General features: G+C 42.4%; 1 protein-coding gene across 11 annotated transcripts in view; it reads left to right on the forward strand.

Moving 5' to 3' along the window:
- Positions 1-25,730, forward strand: part of LEF1 (lymphoid enhancer binding factor 1) — a 122,522-nt gene that overhangs the window by 58,314 nt on the left and 38,478 nt on the right. For all 11 annotated transcript variants that reach the window (XM_069592958.1, XM_069592957.1, XM_069592962.1 and 8 more), the window contains exon 4: positions 23,803-23,935. In XM_069592958.1, the coding sequence (XP_069449059.1) occupies positions 23,803-23,935 (133 nt within the window). The remainder of the gene's footprint in view (positions 1-23,802; positions 23,936-25,730) is intronic.

Raw genomic sequence — 25,730 nt, forward strand, 5'->3', positions numbered from 1 at the left:
CCTCGTGCAAGTATACCTCATAAATAAATTAAGAAGGTAGTGATTTGTACAAGTATTGCGGGTGATCCTGCTTACTTCATGGGAAAGAAAGAACTGGTGGGATGAGGTGGGAGGTCTTTCCAGTCACTTGTTTCTGCTGACCATGTAACTGTTCGTATTCTGATGGAACTGTTCCCAGTGCCAAGGCCATGAGACATCTCCTGTGTTGTAATACACATTCAATTACTGTACACATTGAGAAGGCAGCTACCAATTGTTACACATGCTGTTGCTTTAACTTGGGTAGGAAAAACGGAGCCCAGTAGAACATTACTGCAGCACCTCTTAACCAGATCAGGTTACAAGGAGAAAAGGGTGTACTCTGAGTGAGTCAATCTGGAAGAAGTCGAAAGTAAGAGAGAGGTGCTGTGACAAACCGATCGCAGATAAGATGATTAGCTGAGACCTTTTCATTACCAGCATGATGTTATGGCTTGTTATACAACTCATCTCTTGCAAAGCACCTGAAGGTTGATGTGGAAAATCTGAGCTATTCCGAGAGGAAACCTCAAAGTTGAAGCACACTGTTACAAAGCCACAGAGCAAGGTTGAGGTCCCTTGCAGCTGTACACTTTCCAGAGTGATTGAATAGGTGATTGGGTCTCAGTCAGTACTTCATCTCTCTCTAGAATTCAGTGCCATTGAGTTTCACTTTATGGCTCTCTCTGTCTCCTCTACCCCTTCCCAGGGAGCTGGCCCTTTGTAGCCAGCTTAGCTGTGGATGTCTGGCTCTGAGACGTCAGAGTTGTGCTTTCTGAGGATATCCTGGTTCCAAGTATAAGACCTTCATGTGGTAGCTGTCCTCATGGGTTTTGTGCCTCTGTTAGGTTTTCTGAATCTTCTTCTCTTTCTTATCAATAGAACAGTGGAGGTGGCAGTGGGAGGCAGCGAGGATGGGGGGAAGGAATGAAAGTGGACTATTGAATTCTACAATCAGTTCAGTTCAGTTGCTCAGTTGTGTCTGACTCTTTGCAACCCCATGGAGTGCAGCACACCAGGCTTCCCTGTCCATCACCAACTCCCAGAGCTTGCTCAAACTCATGTCTGTCAAGTCGGTGATGCCATTAACCATCTCATCCTCTGTTGTTCCCTTCTCCTCCTGCCTCCAATCTTTCTCAGCATCAGGGTCTTTTCCAGTGAGTCATTTCTTTGCATCGGTGGCCAATGTATTGGGAGTTTCAGCTTTATCATCAGTCCTTCTAGTGAATATTCAGGACTGATTTCCTTTGGAATTGACTGGTTTGATCTCCTTGCAGTCCAAGGGACTCTCGAGTCTTCTCTAACACCACAGTTCAAAAGCATCAATTTTTTGGTGCTCAGCTTTCTTTATGATCCAACTCTCACATCCATACATGACTACTGGAAAACCATAGCTTTGACTAGACGGACCTTTGTTGACAAAATAATGTCTCTGCTTTTTATTATGCTGTGTAGGTTGGTCATAACTTTTCTTCCAAGGAGCATGTGTATTTTAATTTCATGGCTGAAGTCACAATCTGCAGTGATTTTGGAGCCCCCAAAAATAAAGTCTGTCACTGTTTCCTTTGTTTCCCCATCTATTTACCATGAAGAATTCCATGATAGTCAAAGGATATAACATCCCAGTTTTTTCATGTTCTCAGTGTGTTTGTGTGAAGATAATCATTTTCTTGACAGAAATATAGGGGAAAGTTTTGTGAAAAATCTAAACATTTATACCTGAAGCTGACTTCAGTGGCTCTCCAAAATAAAATTCATAATATACTATTTCTTTTTTTTATTTTTTGGCATTTATTTGACTGCACCGGGCTCTAGTTGCAGCCTGTGAGATATTCATTGCCATTTGTGGGATCTTCAGTTGGCATGCTAACTCTAAGTTGCAGCAGGTGGGATCTAGTTAACTGATCAGAGGTTGAACCCAGGCCCCTGATTTGGGAGTGCAGAGTTTAGCTACTGGACCACACGGGAAGTCCCTGAAATTTCTTTTATACAGGAAAGCTCAAGTAACACTAAAATTTCACTTTGTTATAAAACTGTTTTTCTTTGACTATAATGCTAATACATAACATTCTTAGTGGAAATTTTAGAGCAAACAGAAAAACACCAGAGACAAGATCGCCTCTTGTGTCACAAGTTAGCCTTGAGGTTACCGTGTCAGTGTGTGTGTTTCCAGTCTTTTTCCTCTCCATAGATACTGTGGGAAGTTTCACTTTTCCCAGAACAAAGACTGCTAAATCTGTGGGACATTTCCTAAAACCCCTTTCCCTGTCAGTGCCCATAAGCTCCGTCAGGTCTGCCTACAGAGGTCGCTGACCTCAGCCCCTCTTCCAGGCGTGTAAACACATTCATGTGGAAATAAAAGTGACACGGGGCATAAAGCAGACAGAGTGGACAGGTTGAAGGCCAGTCCGCCTTTTCACCAAGACCAGTGGCCTTTTTACCACAAGAGGCATGTGAAGTGTGGGGTTTTTTTAATAGTTTCTAATCAGGCTCAAGTTGGCCTCTGGCTGACACACTATCAGGGTCTGGCCTGCTGTCTGATTTCTACTCGTCCCTCTGTTATTCCTCATTTTTCAGCCTTCTCAGTCAGGTGGGTTTCCTCTCTGATCACTCAACAAAAGTTGAAAGCAAATATAAATATGTAAACTGCCATTCATTATCAAGTGTTTTTTGATGACCGTGTGATGTCGCTTTTTCTTATCTATTTTTCTACCATTTTCCAAGTGGGCTTGGGAAAATGATTACTATTTCTGCAACCGATCTTTCAAGCTCATCCACTGTAGAGGTAGCATTATGGAGGTAGAGGATGGCCGGGGCCAGAACCCAGATCCTGGGCCACGCTTGGGGGGCCAGAGCCCAGATCCTGGGCCATGCTTGAGGGGCCAGAACCCAGATCTTGGGCCACGCCTGGGGTCTGGGGTCAGCTCTGCCACTTTCTCACCCAGTGACCTCATGAAAATCGCTTCATTAATTTTGTTTCATTAAAGGACAACAAAGTGCATACCCTAACTGGTACATGAGCCTGTGGTCTTGTGTAACAGGGGAAATGGAGCCAAGAGGCTGCAGGGGGGAGGGGAGGGGAGGGGAGGGGTGAAGCTGGTCAGTTGAACTTCATGGCAGTCAAAGGCCATGACACCCCATTTTGTTTCCCTCAGTGGACCTAAAATGTTCTCAGAAAGTGTGTGTGCTGACAGAGCCCAGTGTCATTCTTCGTCCACCTGCCTCCCTCATCCTTGCCAACAAAGGCATCCTCTCCATTCTCTGAGGCTTCTGTGTAGAAACCCGGAAGGCGGTTCTCCTGGCCGCTCCCCTCACGCTGCGCAGCCTGCCGTCAGGCGCAGCTCACCGTCCTCTGCGTCCTCTGAGGCACCCTCGTTGGCGATCCTCCTCCTGTCCCTGCCACTCCTCCATCCCGTCACCTCCTGCCAGACTCGCTCGTCTCCGCACTGACCTAGCCTTGCTTTGAACGCTGCATGTGATAGTTACTCACGTATGGGTCTGGCCTCCGAGGTCCGTGAGGGTGGAGATGAGGTTTTCTTGTGTTTGGCCCCTTTGCCATCCTCCCTTGTCTGGCCCTGCACCTTAATGTGGTAGGTGCTCAGTTTTAAGTTTATCAAGTTGAGCAGAAGTGAACTGATTGAACTGTTTATTCCCTGAGCCAGATTTGGCTCACTTTCGAGCCTTTCTGGTGGATTTGGTGGCTTCGTGCTCTCGTAGGAGGAGCGAAGGATCTGGATCCCGGCTGTAGACAACCACGTCCCCAGCTTTCCTTGACTCGCTCTTCAAACAGACCGACTGAGGGTAGTCAAACTTGGAGCCCTTAGGCTTCTTCCAGCTCTCAAATCCTACTTTAATAAACTGCTTTCCTCTTTATCACTTTGAAGTGGCAATTTTCTCCTCTCATATGAGATAAAATGAATATTTCATCTCAAGCCCAGGAGTCACTCTGCACATATCCGGTGATGGGAGGCTAATGAGAGCCCTGACAGAGACTCCACATTCGAAGAGTGGGATCGTTTCCATTGTTTTCTCGTAAACATTTGGCCAGATCCTCCATAGAGAAATGAGAAGACTTAAAATTTTCATACATAATGGTTAAAAACCATGATTTGAACATTATTGAAGTTAATTTTGAAACCACTTGGGATTGGGAAGATGGACATATTTGAAGTGAAAACAATTTTTTAAACTTAGAGTGTTGCCTTGAAACTTTTTATTATAACCCCAGTAGTCCTCTTAAGGAGTGGATAATACATGGCAGTGGATTATTTACACACTTGTAACTTTAAAACTCACTGCCTTTTTAAGTATAATATAAAATATCTGCTATAGTACTTAGAACTCCAGGTTGCACACACAGGCTTCCCAGGTTCCTGCTGCCTGTACACCTGGCCTGTTGGTTGGGCCTGCAGATAGTCCCTGGAGGCTTTCCTTCCATGTCTGCCCTGATCTGAGTCTAAAAGGTAGGCTCCCTTCAGCGCCCATAAAACATGCCTGCCTGTCTGCCTGGCAGCTGAATGCAACCTGAGAAGTCCGTGCCAGTTCCCTGGAGGCTTGCACACACCCTAATCATCCCCTGGCAGGTTGGAGAATGCCTGGAAAATTCTCCAGTTCCCTAGTGTCCATTTGCAGTGGTGCCCACAAAAAGTCAGACGGATGCCTTCTATGGACCGACCCCAGAGAGAGGCCCTGGAAGGGCAGGGGCACAGCAGGACCTGTAATAGCCCTCCTGATGGCTTGTGAGAAAGGCCCAGGAGTGTGTCTGTGAGAGAGAGGGGGGCTCACTCCTTGCTGTGTCCTCAATATGATTATCTAGGTGGCATCTGTGTCCCTAAACACACAGTGTGTCATGCTGTAGGCTGGGCTTTGGTTCTGCATAATTCCAAGTTTAGCCTTTTGAGATTGCCCTTTCATCATTGCATGTAAAATTACAAGGTTCAGAGATATAATACACACACACAGTAAATATCACTTGTATTTGCCTTACATATGTAGTCAAATTAGCCTTCATTCAGTCCATATCAGTTATTGCACCTTTATTTTATTTTTTGAATTGAGGTATAATTCACATACCATAAAATTGACTATTTAAATTGTACAGTTTAGTGGGTTTTAATATATTCTCTTAAGTTGTGGAACTCTTACCACTGTTTAATTCCAGAACATTCCTATCACTTAAAAGGATCCTTACCTACCAGCAGTCATTCCTAATTTTGAACTCCCCGCAGCCCTGACAACCACTTTTCTTTCTGTCTCTGTGGATTTACCTGTTCTCGACCTTTCATAGAAATGTGCTGGTTTATTTCACTTCATATGTAGTTCTTAAGGTTTAGCTATATTCTAGCATATATCAGAGGAGAAGGCAATGGCACCCCACTCCAGTACTCTTGCCTGGAAAATCCCATGGACGGAGGAGCCTGGTGGGCTGCAGTCCATGGGGTCGCAAAGAGTCGGACACGACAGAGCGACTTCACTTTCACTTTTCACCTTCATGCTTTGGAGAAGGAAATGGCAACCCACTCCAGTGTTCTTGCCTGGAGAATCTCAGGGACAGGGGAGCCTGGTGGGCTGCCGTCTATGGGGTGGCACAGAGTCGGACACGACTGAAGCGATTTAGCAGCAGCAGCATATATCAGTGGCACCCGACTCCAGTACTCTTGCCTGGAAAATCCCATGGGTGGGGGAGCCTGGTAGGCTTCAGTCCATGGGATCGCTGAGGGTCGGACACAACTGAGTGCCTTCACTTTCACTTTTCACTTTCATGCTTTGGAGAAGGAAATGGCAACCCACTCCAGTGTTCTTGCCTGGAGAATCCCAGGGACCGGGGAGCCTGGTGGGCTGCCGTCTATGGGGTTGCACAGAGTCGGACACGACTGAGGTGACTTAGGAGCAGCAGCAGCAGCAGCATATATCAGAACTTCATTCTTTTTTCTAACTGCATAACATTCCATTGTATGGATGTTCCACAATTTGTTGATCCATTCATCAGTTGATGGACATTTGGATTGTTCTGCATTTTGGCCACTATGAATAATGCTGCTATGAATATTTGTGTACAATATTTATATGAACATATGCATTCCGTTCTCTTAGGTACAATGGAATTGCTAGGTCACATGGTAATTCTATGTTTAACTTTTTGAGAAGTTGAAAAACTATTTTCTTACCTATTTCTTTGAAATATTTTTAAAGGCCTAAATATCACCCAGTTAAAACATTTTTAAGGGAAGTAGGAGTTAAACAAGTTAATATATATTGTTAGAGGAAATGTAACTGAACTAGGAATAAGCTGAGTAGGAAAATTTTAGGTTGTGTTAAATACAAGAAAGCATATTATTTACAATGGTTTATGTTATCTCTACATTAAACTGGCTTAAATAGGGTTGATGGATAAAATGAATTTTCATGGATTTTTTAATAGACATATTCAAACTCTGGTGAAATAAAGCTTAATTATTTTCAAGAATTAGCAGTAATAATCAAGGTTGAGAAGGTATCTTGAGCATTGCTAATTAACTAGAACACTTGAGAGCCTGAGGAAATGACCCTTGTTAACATAAACTGAAAGTTAAAGGGAAGGTGAAAAACAGAGGCACGTAGGTTCCCTAAAATGTTGCTTTTTGTTTTTTAGGCAGGGATTTTCTAAATAGAATGATAGCTTATATTCTTCCTTGACATTCTATTCATCAGCTTGGCTTGGGAAATTGCAAGGTTCATGGATAATGTATTGATTGATTATGCTGTTCATTAATGTGTTGCATAACCATTCCTAAAACATAAACACAGATGATGGTGGGGAGGGTAAGGTGGGAGGGTGGCAGGTTCTATGGTGCTTTCTTGTTTGGCTATTTGCTTGGCATTTCTCACGCCTGCGTCTGAGGCCCTGTGGCCTGTTCCAGGCCAACTTTTCCAACCTAATGAGAGAAGTTATTAACCACTGGATAATCAGAAAATGGGCTGCATCGTGGTTAGATGAAAGAAAATAGGGTTTAGTCCTGCCTTTCTTATTTCCTTTGTGGTGTTGGACTTCCCTGAGCTTTCTTATCCTTGTCTAGAAAATGGGGATACTAATAATACTTTTCTTGCAGGGTGATACCAAGATCCAAATGAGACAAGGAACATGAAGACATCTTGTAAACTAACGTCAGTTCGTTTTGTCATAGTTCAGTCCAGGCTTTCCCCCGCAGGATATCAGCGTTTCCTTAGAGTGCTCATTCATAGCTAGACCAAACTGCCAATGCTGTGTCCTCTTTGCAGTAAAGCACTTAAAGGATACCTGGACTCTAGATTCCAGGGTTCTTCAGCGTTTGTTGTTTTATAGACCATCACTCTGTAGCCGTATGACTCACAGCACTTACCGGTGCGGAATATCGGCTCAGACTGCCAGTGCAGACTCTGGGCTGGCCTTCTGTTGCATGTGTTTCTAAGTCAGGAGGCCACCATCTCCCTGCCCGGTGACAGGGGATTGCCGCTCCTGAAGTCAACTGGGTTTGTCTTTGAAGGTTAATGTAGTGGTGGAGAGTCCAGGTAGACTTGGGGTGCAGGAGCACACAGTGGTACCTGTGTTTGCTGCAGAAAGGGAGAGCCCTCAGTGGAATTTTGGCAGGATGACTCATCTCATCTGGAAGTTCTGTTTCTTAATCATAATTAGCACAATCTTACACGCCCTTGGCCTGGGAAAAATTGGTTTAAAGACAATTAAAATGCTCCTTCCCTCTAATGTGCATGTGTTTTATAAGCTTTATGAATGTTCCTTCAGATTACCAGTACACACTGCCAGCAAGCCCATGCCCAATCAGAAGTGTGACACTGAGCCATCTTCAAACTGATTTTTTAAATGTTCAGGTAAATAAGTCATCTCTGATCATATACAGTTCTTTCTTTGCTTCTTGACATTCTTCTTCCTTTCTCCTGTTTACCCCTAGAAGAAACAGAACTTCAAGATATAAAAGTATTGAAATTCAAAGCTTTAGAACCCTTGGGATCACAGAATCAGTGGTGCTAAAGAGAGCATTGAAGATACTCAGGCCCACACTTTTATCATTTGTTGATGCCAAGAATCCAACCCTCAGACTCAAAAACATGAAGCTGTTGCCCCTGATTCCTGTCTGCCAACCCCTCACATGTGTTCACCTTTCTTGCTACCTCCTGTGTTGAGAATCATCTTTCATCTTTGGTCTGTCTTGGCCCCCCAGTATATATATTTGCACTTTCTGTGTTATCAGGTAAATCACTAACTTCAAACATCATTAAAATATTGGTATTCAGATGGAGTAGGTGACGCGTGCTAAATTGAAATATTTATAAATTGAAATATTCTTCATGCGTTTAAATGGACCGTATTGTAACATACTTGCATCAGAGAAAAAACATTCTTAAACACAGAAGTTATCTTTTTTCATGAATCGCTTTATGTGTTTATTCTTGACTGTGCCAGGTCTTTGCTGCTGTGTGGGCTTTCCTCTGGTTGTGGCGAGTGGGGGCCGCTCTGTTGCTGTGCACAGTCCTTTCATTTAGGTGGCTTCTGTTGTTGCAGAGCGTGGGCCCTGGGGTGAATGGGCTTCAGTAGTTGCAGTACACGGGCTCAGTAGTTGTGGCTAGTGGGCTCTGGAGCGCAAGTACTAAAGTTGTGGCGCGCAGCCTTAGTTGCTATGCAGCATGCGGGATCTTTCCGGATCAGGGATTGAACCCACGTCTCCTGCACTGGCAGGTGAATTCTTTACCATAGAGCCACAAGGGAAGCCCCAAAGAAGTTATCTTAATGGAGAGTAGAGATTTCTTTGAGGCTGCAAATCAGTAATGAAACACAGTGATTGAGAGGATTTTTTGAGGCCGTTATTAATTGTTTCAGCAAATTTCTAAGTTAGCTTCATCTGGTATTCACCAAACTCATGCGTGTGGACTCGGGTAATAACTTTCTCCGTGTAGGAAATGAGATTAATGACTTCTTTTTTTTGCAAAGTGGAATTAATACTGTATTTACATAGTGTTGTACCATTTGCAAAGTGTTTTTCCATGCATGATCTCATATGATCCTTACACAAACTTAGCTGGGGAAAATATTAGCCTCATTTAATGAGCAATCTGAAATACAAAAAAGTATGTCATTTGCCTAAGTTCACACAGCAGTTATCAGGTAGGACCCGGAATAGTATCCAGGTCTTTTGATTTCAAATCCTGTATGCTATTATGATCTGCGTGAGAATGAAACCCAGGCCAAAGCTTTGTTAAAGCAAAGAGTAGAGTGTCTTAAGAATATTCCTTAATTAACCCTTATATTGTTTTTGCTCCTTTATACTTCTCCCTAAAACTCATAATTGCTTTCCAGTATCCCTAAGTTGATTCTCAATTCTCTATAGAGAATTTATGTCCTACTTCTTGAATGAATGTGCTATAAGGACAGCAGCCTCTCATCTCCGTCTTCATTAGTATTTAGCCCAATACCAGCTTCTGTGCAGTTGACCTGGATAGTTGCACTTTGAGATACTGCCCTCATGCTGGAAGCTGCATTTGTTAATGCACGTATGACATAGTTTCAATTATTTGCTTTTCTGTGTAAAATTCATTTGTTATGGATAACTTTAAAAAATAATTACATTAAGCATTTTATACTTAATTTTTGGGCTACGTGAACTATTCCATGAGAAGAGGGAAGAAGATGCCCACAAATCTTCTACAAATCTCTTCTCACGCCTGTCTCCTGACTCGCCCAGTGCTGTTGAGGCCCAGGGGTGGGGAACCAGGCAAAGTAACTGATGACCAGTAACCACATGTCTTCCAAGTATTCACAGGGCCTAGGGACATGGATCAGGTCACCTTCGATCAAATAAAATGATAATCTTTGGACTTTCTTATTCTGAAATGGTTTCAGACAAAGATAAGGATATGTTCCTGTTACTTGCAAAGAGAAATAGGAAAGAAAAGTTTGTTTCACCTGGCAATTTAGGAAGGGATTCAGTGTTTGCCAGTGGTGTGCTGTTTCGTGTTTAACAACCAGCTTGAGGGGAAGTGGCACTGACTTTTCACATTTGCCAATTTTCATGGTATAAATAATCCCACCATGGCCAATTTCAAACTACCAACATAGTATTAACAGGTTCTCAAAATTCCTGAAAATGTAGCAGTCAGCTACACACTGCTATAAATTAACAGTAACCTAGGTTGCTCTTCGGAGAGGTTGTAGGTCAGGCATTCAGTATCTGCCTTCAGTTCATCAGCAAGTTTTCCAAAAAAAGATGCAAACTAATTTCATAAAGGACATTTACTATTCAAGTAGATGCTACAAAATGTAGTTTGTCTTTGATTTTATATTCACAGGAGTATCCTTTTTCACCAACGGAGAATAGTTATTGTCATCTCTGCTACTCGACTTTCCCACTGGCTATAGGATATTTTTCTTCAAAATGCACAAGTAGAACTGAGTTTCTAAAGAGTCTGTACATTTTGCTTCCTCTTTTTTATACCATTGAGACAAATATTTTCAAGGAAAGTTTGCTATTCTAGTTTGACTTATTTGGGGGCTTTTAGATGAATCAAAATGTGGTGAATTATGTAATAAAATCCTCTTAATGTAATCTGCTTCATTTGTCACTCAGGTTTTGTGCCTCAGTTTCAACTCATTTCAAGATTTTGTCTTCAAATCCAAGTCAAGGTTCTTTTCCCTTGACTCATATAAGTATATCCTATAAATAGTGATATCTATAGCATCATTTTCACTCAAGATAAATTCTAGTGTTTTTTTTTCAGACAATGTACTCTGATGTGAGATGAGAAAGATGATTACCTATCAAAGGCTGAGTTAATCATTAACTTGCAATGAATCTGAAAATGTGTATTAGGTGTTTTTTAAAACAATCTGTGCTGACAAGTTGAAGAAGTTATATATAACTGCTATGCAAATCACCTTTAATTCAGAAGGCTCACTGACCTATAAAACATAGATATTCTCTAGTAATTCCTTTTGTGCTATATAATATGAAATGCTATCGTTTCATATTATGTCATCTAAATATTTGGTTTTAAACTTATTGACTTGGCCTTCAGTATGAGATATTGGAACCTAAGGTTTGATTGCCAGCTCTGCCATGAAACTTTTCTGATTTTCAGTTTCCATAAGTTTCCTTTTCCATGAAAGGAACTTTTGTTAACAAACATGCCCTTTTTTGTTTATGTGTCTTAAGTCACATTGAGTGCAGTAGGGGAAGGTACATTCTTACCTACAGATTTTGAAACTGTGAAGCAGAGCTGCCTGTTACAAATATAATGCGCATTCACAACTGTAAGTCATACATGTGATTCTAAATTTTCTAGTAGCCCCATCGAAAAAGTAGAGAACCTGTATAACTAATTTTAGTAATAACTTTAACATAGTATAACCAAAATGGTATTTCAGTATATAATCAATGTGAAAAATTACTGAGATATTCTACACTCTTTTCTCCACAGTAAATGTGTGAAATCTGGTGTTTTATAATGATAGTGCATCTACGTTTGGACTAGCTACATTTCAAGCCCTCAGAAGCTGGTGACCACTGGCTACCATATTGGACAGCATGGCTCCACAGAATAACTTTAATGCTTATCTTACAGCATAAATGTGATATTCATACATTCATAGAAAATGAGTTGCTTTTCCTAATAAGCTTTAGCTTTCAAGTTATATAGTTAGTAGCCAAACCCAAAATGATTTGTAGTCTTTCCTTTGATTTCTGAAAGACTCTTCAGCAAATTCTATAGAAAAATGAGGATTCCCACAGACTTAAATGTTCGTCTTTTTTTAAGCTGAGACTATTTTACACGTATGGTACTTACTGAAAACAGACCACTTGATGGGACAAACTTGGCTCAAAAGTCGTCTTATTACTGTGTATAAATGCTTCAAACCTGACCTTAAAACAGAAGTCAACTTTATTTAAACTAAAATGAAGCAAATGCTTTTCATAGTTACTTTACATGTCAAGGATCCCTTTTCAGTACTAGGTTTAAGTAAAAGTAAGTTTAAATACTAGGTTTAAGCCTGTTGGCCCTTGCTCCTATGGAATTTTGTACCATCCATTTGCAACCTGGGCACAGATCAGCTCATCCACCCTCCTGGGTAGCTGTGGGACTTCCCTGCCCTCAACCCCACGCAGAGTCCCCGCTTCCTCCTCCCCCGAGGAGATCTCGAGTCACCCAGGGTCATGGACTGGACCTTCTGAGTGCTGTGGGGAAGTCTTCCAGCCCCCTGAAACTGGATAATAGATTCTTCTGTGGTGACAGTGGGGACTTAACTTCCCTTTACATATGCTTTACGTATGCTAGGGTCGTGGGTAGAGAGTCTTTTTAACCAGCCTGTGCTCAGACCAGCCCCAGAAAACCTGCTGGTATCTGTTGAGAATGGATGGCTGGCGAGGTTAGAGGAGAACCTCCGGGGGTCCACTTGCCCCAAAGCAGTGTCCACCCTCTCTGGTTTCGGAGTTCCTGGAGTTGCCTCTGCATCCTCCCCCGTTGCCCGTCGTCCTCACGTAGCCTTATCACGGCTACGGAGGAGACACTGCCTGCCACTCCTGCTCCGCACGCTCCGTGGTAGACACAAGGCCCTTGCCCTGCTTCTCACCTGTCCTCACTGACGTGGTTGCATTCCATTACTTCCCAGTGACCTACACAAACACCACTTTCAACAAGCTGAGTAAACTCCAGCTTAGTAATAAGAATAGATTTTTATGCAATGATTGCTGAAACGCTTCTCTCTTAGAACAGGGTAGCAGTGTTTAATCTCGGGTCCACGGACTGCTCCGTTCCCTCTCCTCCCCTGCACACACTGAAACCTCCCGCCCCAGTCCATTGCTGTTTCTGTATAAAAGCTTCTCTCAGATCATGACGTCTGTGATCCAGAAAATGTTACATACCATTGGAATCTCGCTCTACCCATGACCTTCCTTTGTAAAATGTTACGTACACATATGCAACCCATAGCATCTGTGCTCCTCCAGGCAGGCTCCTCCTCCTCATTCTGCCTCCTCAGAGTCAGTGACCCTTCCTTTCACCTGTGCCTCATTGCTTTATTCATCTTCAGGCCTTGCTCATAGTATTTTACCACTAAAACAGTAAGTCTCAAACCTGTTTGTTTTGGTTTTTGGTTTATCTTGAACGACTCTAGTTCTTCCTCTTACTTTTCAAAGAGCAGTCTTTAACATGAAAAGCAAAGTAGTGTTCAGAGGATTAGGGGTGTGGTGAAGGTGTTGTGAAATCAAATAATAGGATGTTGCAACTTTACATAATTATAAGTCATTTTCCCTTTTACTCTGATCTTTTCTCAGCTTCACCCCAGTCCCTCTATTTATAGACTCTAGTTACTGGAAAGTAGGTCCCCTTTAGGCTTCCAGAATGAGTTATTGCCCTTTGTTGCCATTCTTTTCAGCACTTCACAGTGATCAGTTCATCTATTTGGGGTAGAACAGATCTGTATTTAATCCAGGTTCAACCATTTACAGGCTAACCTGTGTGACCTTGGGCAAAACTCAAACTTAGTGAGTCTCAGTTTGTTTCCTTATTTGAATATGGAGATCCCAAGTGTAAAAGTATCACTCATAGGCCGCAGAATACAGTGGACACTCAGTGAACGTCCCTTCTCTTGTCTTTCTCACCCAAGCATCCAAGTTTTAACCTATGGCTGTGATGTATTTCCCTTCTACCATGTTTATTTTCTATAAAATTTAGTGCATTACTGCTGCTGCTGCTAAGTCACTTCAGTCGTGTCCGACTGTGTGTGACCCCATAGACGGCAGCTCACCAGGCTCCCCCGTCCCTGGGATTCTTCAGGCAAGAACGCTGGAGTGGGTTGCCATTTCCTTCTCCAATGCATGAAAGTGAAAAGTGAAAGTGAAGTCACTCAGTCATGTCTGACTCTTCACGTTACTAGTGATTAATAAATGGTATGGGAGTTATCTGACTCTTTATTCACCCTAAAGGGTCAGATAATTAAGCCAAAAACTTCAGGTTAGACAGAACCTTGTAATAAAAGAGTTGCACTTAAATATAAAATAATGATTTCTCTAAAAAATTTTCTTAAAAGGCAAGTAATTTGGCCAGAATCTGATATGTTGGCTGTTATCATTTTCTTCAAAATAAATCTGTTCAGAGCCCCAGCTCTGTTTAGTTCTTGCTCGTTTCTGATCCGTAAGCCATGACCCTGTTGTTAATGTGGAACTTCCCTTGCGCATAGCTCTCTCTCCCTGATTCCCCAGACGCTGAGAGAAGGTGAGGGGGAGATGCGTGAATCCTCTCTCAGCCCTTCGCCTCTGAACCACCACTGCTGTCCGCTCTCGTGTGTGAGTAACACACTGTTGACGACATAGTCCCCCAGTTAAAAAAAGAAAAAGGAGAGGAGGAAGACACAAAATTAAATCTCAGAACTTTCCAGTGTAACCAGAATAACTGTAACACCAGATAATAACATTTGTAATGGTACTTCATTTTTATCTGCTGAAAATCAGTCGGTGATAACATTTTGCAAACGGAGAAAGAAATGAGAAAGTGAAGTGGGTTATCTGATGACATCAGGTCTTGCAGCATCCTGAGCTGATCAGAGCCATCCTCCGTCCGCTCTCTCACTCCCACTGTTGGCTTCAGGAGAGAGTGGCTGTGGGGTAGCCCTGACACAGTCACAGGAGCCCTTGGAAAGTGGGTTTTTCTAGTGGTTGTAGAAGAGGAAGTCAGTGTATGCGCTGCTTGACAGGGAATATGAGTCATCCCATCTGACAAGCAGAAGGGACCGAGGACCACCACAAGGCACAGAATTCTCCTAGCAGCAGGAGGGAGCTTGCAGAGCCTCCAGACAGAAACTCGGTCGACACCTGTGACACCCTGAGCCGAGTGCCTGGTGACACCACCGGGATTGGTCCCCGTGGAATCTGTGATTTAAACCCCCGCAGTACATTGTGATGTGTTAAGCTGCTGAGAAATTTGCAGTAACTTTAGGCAGCAATAGAAAACATGAGGATCAATCCCTGTTTTTAATTTAAGGGTGTGAATTCTTTCTTAAACAGACTTCTTAGTGTTGAAAGCCTCATTCGGAGTTTAAGTCGCAAGAAGTAGGTATTGAATGTCTCCACTTCAGCAGGACCTGTGCTGGATGCTAGGGATGAGTTACCAAGACCCACCCTCTATCTAGTGAGAGGAGACAAGAGGTAGCAACACAGTGTGGCGAGTGCCTGGCATCCTGTCCTGGGGCTGTAAGCACAGAGCCGGTGATAACTGGGTGTACCCCAGGAAGGTGACCAGGGCTTCTTACACCAAAGGGCACAAGTCTATTCCCAGCCAGTATGTATCAAGGATTCCTTTGAAGAAAATAATTCAAGTTGAATGAACGAACATAAGTTTAGGGTTTTATAGAGTTTAAAGAGTTGAAGGAGTGGGAAAAGTTTTAATGTCATTTTAAAAGATGTGGTGTATATTATGTTTGACTGTTTGCTTTTCAAATTTCTCTTGTGGATTTGTGACACCAGCAAATAGAAAGGGAAAAATGATAGCTTAGTATATCATGAAAGCACTTTACCTTTGTACCTCATTAATCAATTTCTTTCTGAGGTTAACTTACCAGTTATGGTACTTTCCACCTTGTTAGCTCAGATCATCCTCAATCAACAGCTATCTCTGTACTGTTACTTGACTGCAGGCCGCAGTTCTCAACGCGTGGCCTGTGGCCCCCAGGACTCCTGGAGATAGGAGGTCCCAAGGGCAGAACTGCTCTCATGGTAACAGCGACACTTGCGTCTTTTCTCCTGTGTTGGCACTTGCATCAGTGGCCCAGGAGCAACAGTGGGTAAAACGATCGGTGCTTTGGCATCAAATGATACTAACAGTCATTAAATTCTACGTCACAACACGCTCCTAGAGGGAAAAATGCCAGAGTCATTTAGTAATATCCTTGATGAAGCAGTAAAAAAAACCATCTTGACCCTTTGACTGCATAACTGACAGGCAAACTGGGGTTCTTTGGACTTTGGCACCTGGCAGATACTTTCTCACAAATGAGCAAGGTAAGTCTCTCTCCTCCGTGAAACAGTTGATAGCATTTGTTGCCAGTGATAAAATTTGAGCTTTCAAGCAAAAATTAAAATATGAGAAAACGTGTAACTACTCTGTGTGGTGGTGGTGATTTAGTCACTAAGTCGTGTCCGACTCTTGCAACCCCATGGACTGTAGCCTGCCAGGCTCCTTGTCCATGGGATTCTCCAGGCAAGAATATTGGAGTGGGTTGCTGTTTCCTTTTCCAGGGGATCTTCCCCACCCAGGGATTGAACGCCAGTCTTCTGCATTGCAGGCAGATTCTTTGCCAACTGAGCTATGAGGGCAGCCCATAGGCTTGATAACTTCTCAAATCCTTCAAGCTTTTCTGATGAGTGATGATATTAATGAATGTGATTTTTATATTGTATAACAAAATATGTCAACTGAGTGAACACTATTTTCCATATACCCAATGCAAAATGATACATGGATATATTCAAAGTGCTCGACAGAACAACCAATTTTAATATAAGAGTAGGAAAAGTGTATTGATAAGGTTTTTGATTCTACATTGCAACTGGCTTTTGAGAAACTACCACTTGTTGAGTTTTGGTTTAGTATCAAAGAAGAATATCCACAGTTATCTGAATAAATTATTAAAATAATCCTTCCCTTTCAACAATGTATCTGTGAGGTCAGATTTTCTTCTTCTATTTCAGTCAAGATAACATATCAAAATGGAGATCTGAAGGTAAAAGCAGATATAAGAATCCAGTTGTCAAGGAAAAAAAAAAGAATCCAGTTGTCTTCTATTAAACCAGTTGCAGAAGGGAGAGTTTGAGGGGTAATTCACCTGAAAGAAAGCACAGTTCTAAATTCTAAAATGTACTGTGTCTTAGAGATGAGTGGTTTGAATTTTGAGGAGCAGAGTATTCATTTATTGGCCCTCTTTTCCCCTTCCTCTTTCCTTTATCCATTCCGCAAATATTTATTGAACATATATTCCAGGACTTGATAGGCGTTTTATTTGCATTGTTCAGTAATCCTCACCTTCATCTTGTGAGGTATGATTCCACCCATTTTACATGTGGGAATACTGAGATTCTGAAAAACTACATGACGTACCTAGGTAAGCATAGCAACTGAGTGGTGTTTGAATGTTTGGGATTTGAACTCTGCCTCCGGTTCCCGTGTACTTGAATATTAAACTGTATCATTACTCATGTACTTGAATATTAAACTGTGTCATTACTCATTGAACCCACTTGGCAACAAGAAGATGCCAGCACTGTCTGCTGTTAGTTCCTTGGGACATGCTGTAGACTTCAGGGTCACCAACTTGGATTTAAATCCTGTCTCTGCTGCTTAACATCCTGTGATCTTGGATGAACTACTTACCCTCTCAGAACCTTGGTTTTCTTCTCTGTAAAACATAAATCACAACACCTGACTTAGGGGTAACTTCTGGATTAAGTGAGGAAACATATGGAAATCATCACTGTATGGGGAAGTGGGAACATGAAGGGCCCTCCACACCGTTTCATTTTAGCAGTGGTTCCGGCACTCTGCTTGGAGTCCTGCTGGTGACATCAGCCTTCTCCAAGTGGCCCATGGTTCTTTCCAGACACTTCATCACCATAGGGCCCAGGGCAGGCCACACTCAGCTGGCAGGGTGGTTTGGAGCAGCAGTGGAGAGAGGGGCTGAGTGGTGAGTAGTTGGGACGGGACGAGCAGGACGTGGGTGCCTGACCGTGCCAGCACAAGTTCTCTCCCCTCTGATTATGACGTAGCTGTGTCCAGAAGGCCTCTGCCTTCTCATCTATAAATGTAGAGATGACGCCACCCACCTCTGTGGATGAGTGCCACAGATGAAAAGGCATGGCTGTAAGGAAGGTACTTCCTGGGTGTCCAGGACACATTAATTCCTTTCCCTACAACATGTTCCTTCATTTCTTCAGGAGAATTTAACAGATGTCCAGTAGAGACCGTTCCTTTGCCTCTGGAGGTGGGCTCATGGAATATTTGTCCTTTGTTAACCTTAAGAGTTTTTCCAGTTCCTGCTCAGGAAGTCTGCAAAGTCCTGGAGCTCAGCATTATCTGGGAAAAAGCTGCTGCGTCACAACCAGTCATGGTCTTGGATGTGACAGTCACATCAGATCTGAGTCAGGTGTTTATTGTGGTGGAGCTTAGGACAGTTTTCCAGGTTACTTTAGAGTTCTCGTTAACGCAAGAATTATTGTATCCTTTTGGGGTATATTAAATCTGTTCTTCATTGTGGGAAGGCTTGAGAAGCTCAGATTCTCAGAAGAGGAAGGGAAAGCACGATACGAAATAATTTGGCTTCTATTTCACCAACACCAGACTTCTTTAGAGTTTAATATGAAGTAAAAGTACCACCATAACAATTCAGGCCAGGTGAAATTCCTCATCACAGTAAGTTGGTGGAGTGTTAAAATTCCCCTGGCTTCAGTTGATCAAATGTACAGCCAATTGAAATGGAACTCAAGACCCTCACACACAGCCTGTTCCTGCATGGTGAGTTTAGTGGAAATCTGGTTACATGAAAAATGGGGACGGGCTCCCTGGACAGCAGGTTTCTCCCCGAATCACTCCACTTACCAGCAGGCCCACGGCCTGAGCCAGGAGGAAGCTGAGCCACTTTTTAGTCCTTCCCAGAACCGCATCCTCAGAGGCTGACAGCATGTGCAACAGCCTGAGTTACTGCCAGCGGCAAGTAGGTCATTTCTGGGAATGCTGCTTTGGGGGTGGCTCTCAGGGTCCCTAAGTGGCACCCACTTGGTGTCCACAGGAGGTGTGGGTTTTATTGGCTATGATGTCAGAGCAGTCTTTACCTGCAGGGACCAGCCTGGGTGGCAACCAAGCTGGCTTTCTTGGAGTGTTTTCCAACCCCGGACAGAAAAGTGGCCGTTGAGCGGGTGCAGCTCTGACCGCTTCGGCTGAGGTGCCTCTTTGTCTGACGTGATTCCTGTGCCAGGGACGGAGACCACACGCTCATTTCACAGATGTCATGTACTGTCAGCTGTGGTCCACTCACTCAGCATCCAAGATTTTATGAACTGGGCTCTTCAGGGAGGCCACATGGTGTATTGGTAATGAACGTGGTCTCTAGAGCCAGGCGTCTTGCATCTGAACCTGGCTTTGCCACTGACCAGCTCTGGGCCTCTGGGAAAGTTACTTACCTTCTCTGTACTTCATTTTCCTCCTCCGGAAAAGGCAGATAATGGCATCTATAAAGTGTTGACTACATAAGAAATACTTGGCTAAGTGTGAGTTGCTATAATTATTGTGTGCTACATGGGTAGGGTGGTCTGATGGTAGCCCTTCCAGTTTGGGAAAGTACTGTGGGCTTCCTCCTGTGTGGGTGCTGAGTGTAGACAGGAGAGCTGTCTTCTCGAATCCATCCTTGATATTTTGTACCCACGCCCCACTTCCAGTACCTGCTTTTTCCATCTTTCACCTTTGCTCCCTGCCGGGGATGTATAGCTGGAATCAGTAGATGAAGGTCTGTGGCCTGACTTGGCCACATGCTGCTATGTGAGCTTAGACAAGGTACTGAACCCCTCTCTGAGCAGGCATGGAGGATTTGGGACGACTTGAGGCTGCCAGGTATCTTGGAAAGGTGGAGTAATTGCGCATTCTATTTTCCCAAGATGATCGAGGAAGGAACACTTGTTGGGACTATCTGGTGGTTCTAAGACTTACCTGATTGTCCCTGTGAATGAAAAAGAATCCCACTCCCCCCATACAGGGAGATGTGTGCTGGGAAAAGCACAGGGCAGGGTAGGGGAGGATCCAGAAGACTGGGGGCCATACTGGCTGCGCAGGACCCAGCGGAGTACCAGCCAAAAAAGATGGAGTTTCCCTCCTGCTCGGTCTCGTGGTCCTGAGTGCAGCAGGGGCTTCTGTTCCCATTGTCTTCACAGTGACCCTGTGTTCCTGGAGTTGTGCAGCGAGCGGAGCTGTCTTATTTTAAGCGCTGACAGTAGTCACAACGTGAGTACCCATCCCTGTTGACCTCTGATTCTCAGCTTCCTGTCTTGGCAAATAAAAATCTTGGACCAAATGAACTTTTGATTTCTTTCAGGTTTAATATGATACAAAGGGATACAGATATTCACTGTCTATTCTATCACCTGGTTCTTCCTCTTCGTAGTACTTGATGCAGTCTTCTTAGATTTTGCTTTGGTTTTTTCTGTTCTGTTTTTTACATACTTCTTTTGTGTCTCCAACACCTGCATCCCCATTTTCAGGCACCTAGAAAGGAAGCTGCCATGTACAGGACAGCAGCACCAGATCGTGTTTGGCACATTTTAGGTGTTAATGAATATATGCATGTGCCCACATAGACACCTGTAACCAGGCATTATAATATAGTTTCATAAATTTGTCTGTAGAAACTAAGTGATCAATTATTCTTTCTTTCCTCACATACTCCCCTCCCCAATATGCAGCACATTGTTATTTGGAGATTAGAAGACTAGAATTAAGAATGGTTATATAGGGAGTTTGGGATTGGCATGTGTACACTGCTGTATTTAAAGTGTGTAATCAACAAGGACCTACTGTATAGCACAGGGAACTCTGCTCAGTAATATGTAATGACCTAAATGGGAAAAGGATTTGGAATAGATACATGTACATGTGTAACTGAATCACTTTGCTGTACACCTGAAACTGAGACGTTATTCATCAACTGTGCTCCAATATAAAATTTAAAAATTAAAAAAAAAAAAAACCCCAAGGGCAGATGGGGAAACAATGGTCATATTTTCTGTCTTTTTAAAACTTGCACAAAGTAGCGGTGCCCAGGTTCTCACCTTGTGTACGCAGGTAGTATCAAGGGACAGTAACTCCTGACGTCAGAGGAAGCCCACAGTTCAGGGCTGAGGACACTTGATTGGGGAGGTGCTATGCCAAGCGTCTGTGGTGTCGGTTGGATCCTTTTATATACACAGTGGAGGTGGTCAGCAGGAGGCAAACTCTAAACCTTAGAATTGTGCTCGCTCATATTATTGAGATTTCATATTGCTTTTATTATTTGGCCACAAAAATGGACATAATCCTTGTTGGCTTTAACACACCTACTAGTACTGCTTTCGCTACCCATCTTGCAAAATATAAGACAAGGCCAGAGCTTAAATTAAAATCCTCAGCTTCTTATCTCCTTCCCACAGGAAAGCAAATCTGTGTTGAAAACCGTAAAATTAAGAGGAGAGCAAGGATAGCATAATTTAGCAAAAATTCATGGCACCAGATTCTGAGCTATATGACTGGAGGGATAGGTCAGACATTAAGAAGATGCTGCCTGCTAATGCAAGTTCCTTAAGGTGGTGCTCTGAAAATAAGAAAGGCACGTAAAATGTGTGTGTGTGTATAAATATATATATATATATATTTGCAGATTTCTGCAATGCTTTACTCTTTTTAACTACCCTAAGAAAGTATCTTTGTAGATCGTTTGGCAATTATGCTTCTTATGAGACTTCTGAAAGGGAACTCGAAACAGTTATTCTCAAGTATAGTTGAATTTCATTTGTTTTAGCATTTGAGTGTTGAGATTTTCGCTTCCATATTTAAAGGGGTTTATAATAATAACATCCTCACACCCACCTACCCCCCACTTCCTCTAGCACTCTGAATTCCTTATATTTGAGAAGCTCATTCTGTGTACTTGGCATACTGTATCATTAACACTTGAAAACCATGGAAAAAAATTTTTTTAACCTTTTACACATTTATATGCATAGATGTCTGTGCAGAGGTGCGTAGAGAAAAGGCGTGTGGCTTTGATAATGGTGCTCTACTTAATAAACGCCAAGGGCTATAGGAGCATGCGAGTTCTACTGTTAGAGGGGAGCTGGTAATTATAAAATAAGGGGAAATCTAGCGAGGAGAGCATATCATTGTCTAAAAAAGTGTGATTCCCCCCCCCCCTGCTTTTTTTTGGTTCATAAGTTTCTTTGGGTGGAGATTGTAATGATAGGGTGTAAAGAATTACTAACTATAAAGAGAATTAAGAGTTACTAGAAAAATTACTCCTAATTTTCCTGAGGATGGTTCTTTCTGTTGGAACCACATACTTTTTACACCTAGTTTGTAAAACAACAACAACAACAAAAAGGGACATAATCAGTGTATGTAGTAGGTACAGCCATCATACACAGTTGTGTCATGGTTCTCAGCCATTCAGATTTGTCTCTACACTTTAAGCAGTTTACACTGTGCATTTTTCAGGGACTTACACAAAAAAATTTTAATAATATGTTCTTTTCTGGAGAAAGTGATTTCACATGTATTTTAGTCTGTAGAATAGTAACAGTCTATTTAAGCTAGCATGATGAAGGCATGTTTGAACTAGTGAATTAGAGAATATTTAGAATTCATTAGAGTTTATTCCTTTTAAATTCATGAGTTACTTATTATTATATTTAAGTAGATATTTTTCTGAGACAGCCTAAATTAGGAGATGAGTTTAAAATCAGAAACATATTGTGCATATAATTGTGTTGAATTGTGTGTGGGGGGTAGTTTCTTTTAAAACAATCCTCTAATCAGGTTAAACTGCCTGAGTCTTGTTTGTATTACTGATGTGCTTAGTAAGCACTTTATTGAGGGGGCAGTATGTACAGGAGATTCAACTTTAACACCAAACAACAGAATTCCAGATTTCAAATTGAAGTCCAAATAAATAACCTGAGCCTTTAATAAGTGTTACTATTATATAGTCTTAGAATTCCAAATTAAATAGTAAAATTTATTTTTAAACAAATAAAGAGACATAAAATATGTTAAATATAAATGTCAACAATTTGAAGTGTTCTTATAAGCTATATTTTTCATTATGCAGTTAAACCCAAGATTAGAAATTCCATTTTATCTGTTAATACTTTCGGAAACTAGAGGAACTGAAGATGAGCTAAGCAGCTCTAACGCATAATAAATGATGGTCATGTTTGATTGGCGAACTATAGAACATGAAAAAATGGAATAATTTGGCTCTTAAGGATGTACAGTTCTGTTTGTGTGCGCCTGAGCACACGCATGTATGTGCGTATGCTCAGTTGTGTCCAACACTTTGCAACCCTGTGGACCCACCAGGCTCCTCTGTCTGTGGGATTCTTCAGGCAAGAACACTGGGGCTGGTTACCATTTCCTCCTCTAGGGGATCTTCCTGACCCAGGGATCGAACCCACATCTCTTGTATCTCCTGCATTGGTAGGCGGGTTCTTCGCTAGCTGGGCCAGATTTACTGCTCTACAACTCTAGGACTATGAATTTTATAAACTAAGATGATGTCATTACAGCAAATTTATATATACGAGATTGTTTAAAAAGTTGCCTTTTAAGTTGGAACATTTATTCATTTATCTATTCATAATGTTTATTGAATGCCCATTTTATGCCAAACATATGTAATGAATAGAGTTACTAAAACATTCATAACTTTTGCTCCGAAACTGTTTATTGACTTAAAGCTAAGGAGGTAATCCAAAAGGGGTGTAAGTATGTATGTATAGAAAATTGATGTCATGGAATAATAGTGACCAACCTAAATCTCCAAAGGGGCCTAGGTTAAATAACTGATCGTTCTCTTGGTGGGATATTCGTGTACTTAAGGCATATTTAACATGAGAAAATCCTGAAAATCTTAAGTGGGTAGAGCAGATACTTCAGTTGTTTAGGTCTGAAGATAATTCTTGGTTGACTTTTGAGGAGAGAGGAGACAGGAGCTGGGAGTCCATATTAACTGTTGTCCTTGTGGTTACTTTGCAGTCAAATAAAGTGCCCGTGGTGCAGCCATCCCATGCGGTCCATCCTCTCACCCCTCTCATCACGTACAGCGACGAGCACTTTTCTCCAGGATCACACCCGTCACATATCCCATCAGATGTCAACTCCAAACAAGGTGAGAGCCTTACCGCCCAGGCCTCTTTGGATAAGGAAGAGCCTCGTCTCACCAGTCTGAGTGACCTCGCCGGTGCCTCTGCTCATATCATAACACATTTGTAGGAAAGAAGAGTAATTTATTTGATAGCAATTTTTTAATAAGCATATAAGAATTTGTTGTTGGCCTTTTCTTTTTCGGGATAAAGAAAAGCAAAAAAAAATAGTGAAGGGTCATTTTCATCGTGACAGCTCTGAAGATCTATGATCACAATATAAACCAATATGTTGTGAAAATATATTACAAGTTCAGTCCTTGGCGCCCCCTGCCATATTCATTTATTTCAGCATGTACTACGTGTTGATGATAGTACTGAAAAAGAAGTTAGAAAAGGGACAAAGTTTTTCTTCAAATGTTATGTTTTTGAGACTTGTGATTTCCTTTGGTTTCAGTAATATCCCTGTTGTGTTTTCTTTTCTTTTGGTTGTTTCTCAACAAAAATTATATTTAAAGTACAGAGGGTTTCCCAGGTGGCGCAGGCAGTAAAGAATCTGCACGCCAGTGCAGGAGACCTAAGAGACACAGGTTTGATCCCTGGGTCAGGAAGATCCCCTGGAGGAGGGCATGGCAACTCACTCCAGTATTCTTGCCTGGAGAATCCCATGGACAGAGGAGCCTGGCAGCTACAGTCCCTAGGGTCACAAAGACTCAGACATGGCTAAAATGACTTCACACACACACATATAAAGTACAAAACCATTTCTGTCTAAAGTCAAAACAGACTAAGTGTTGGTGGCTCAGTTGTGTCCAACTCTTCATTACACCATGGACTATAGCCCACCAGACTCCTCTGTCCATAGGATTTTCCAGGCGAGAATACTAGAGTGGGTCTGCATTCAAAGCAACATGAATCTTCTTTTGCTTCTCTACACTGTTACCAAGTTCTGCTTTTGTGTCATTTACAGAGAAACATACATCATAAGAAGTCTCAAAAACCAAAATGCCTGTTTCTAACGTGAGGCGTGAGGGTTGGTGTGGTTGTCGGACAGACACAGAGCACAGACCCTCAAAGCCTTCTGGTCCCAGCACCCTAGAGCAGGCCTTGAGAGAGGGGCAGTTTACTCACAGGGGAGCCCTTGCTGTCTTCATGGGCATGTACACTCGGGACTCAGCAGGGTCTTGAGATGTCCACAATGAAAGATCCTGTAAAACCTTGTGAAGGCAGAGAATGTAAAGGGTAAAGGGGCCAAACATGCCTTCTCTAGCACTTCTCCCTTTTGTCCAGCCCTATCTTTGATGGATCGTGAACAACAGTATTTAGTAAGTGTGTAAAACAACAGTGAAGTTCAGAGGCTGGGTGTTTTTCCTACCTCTGTGAACACTTTTAAGTTAAATATATATCATCTTCATTTCCCACCTTTATTAAAAAGACGACTCTTTGACAATTCAGTAGGACTTTGCTTGCTTGGAGCCTCAGTACGTCTTCTTAGAGAGGGCAAGAATCACTGTGGTGGATGTTTCTGGGTTTGTGTCTATTTTATTCTCATTTCCATCCCTTTCTCTCCTCTACTTCCTTTTGTAAAGGATCTCCAAATAATCAGAAACAACAGAGGCAGCTGTGAATATGTAGTGAGAAAGAAAACCTAAGACAAGCGTCTTCGGAAGAAAGCTGAGTTTGAGAGGGAAGCTCGAGAATATGACCTTGGCTGTGGCAAGTTTGAGGTCCCTTTGGGATATCTGAAGGGAAGGGTGCAGGTCACCATCCCAGAGCAGGGCCTAAGCTAGAGATGTGCGTCTGGGGACCATAAAGATGCAG

The sequence above is a fragment of the Ovis canadensis genome, chromosome 6 (genome assembly GCF_042477335.2).
Source record: "Ovis canadensis isolate MfBH-ARS-UI-01 breed Bighorn chromosome 6, ARS-UI_OviCan_v2, whole genome shotgun sequence".
In the NCBI taxonomy this organism is placed as follows: domain Eukaryota; kingdom Metazoa; phylum Chordata; class Mammalia; order Artiodactyla; family Bovidae; genus Ovis; species Ovis canadensis.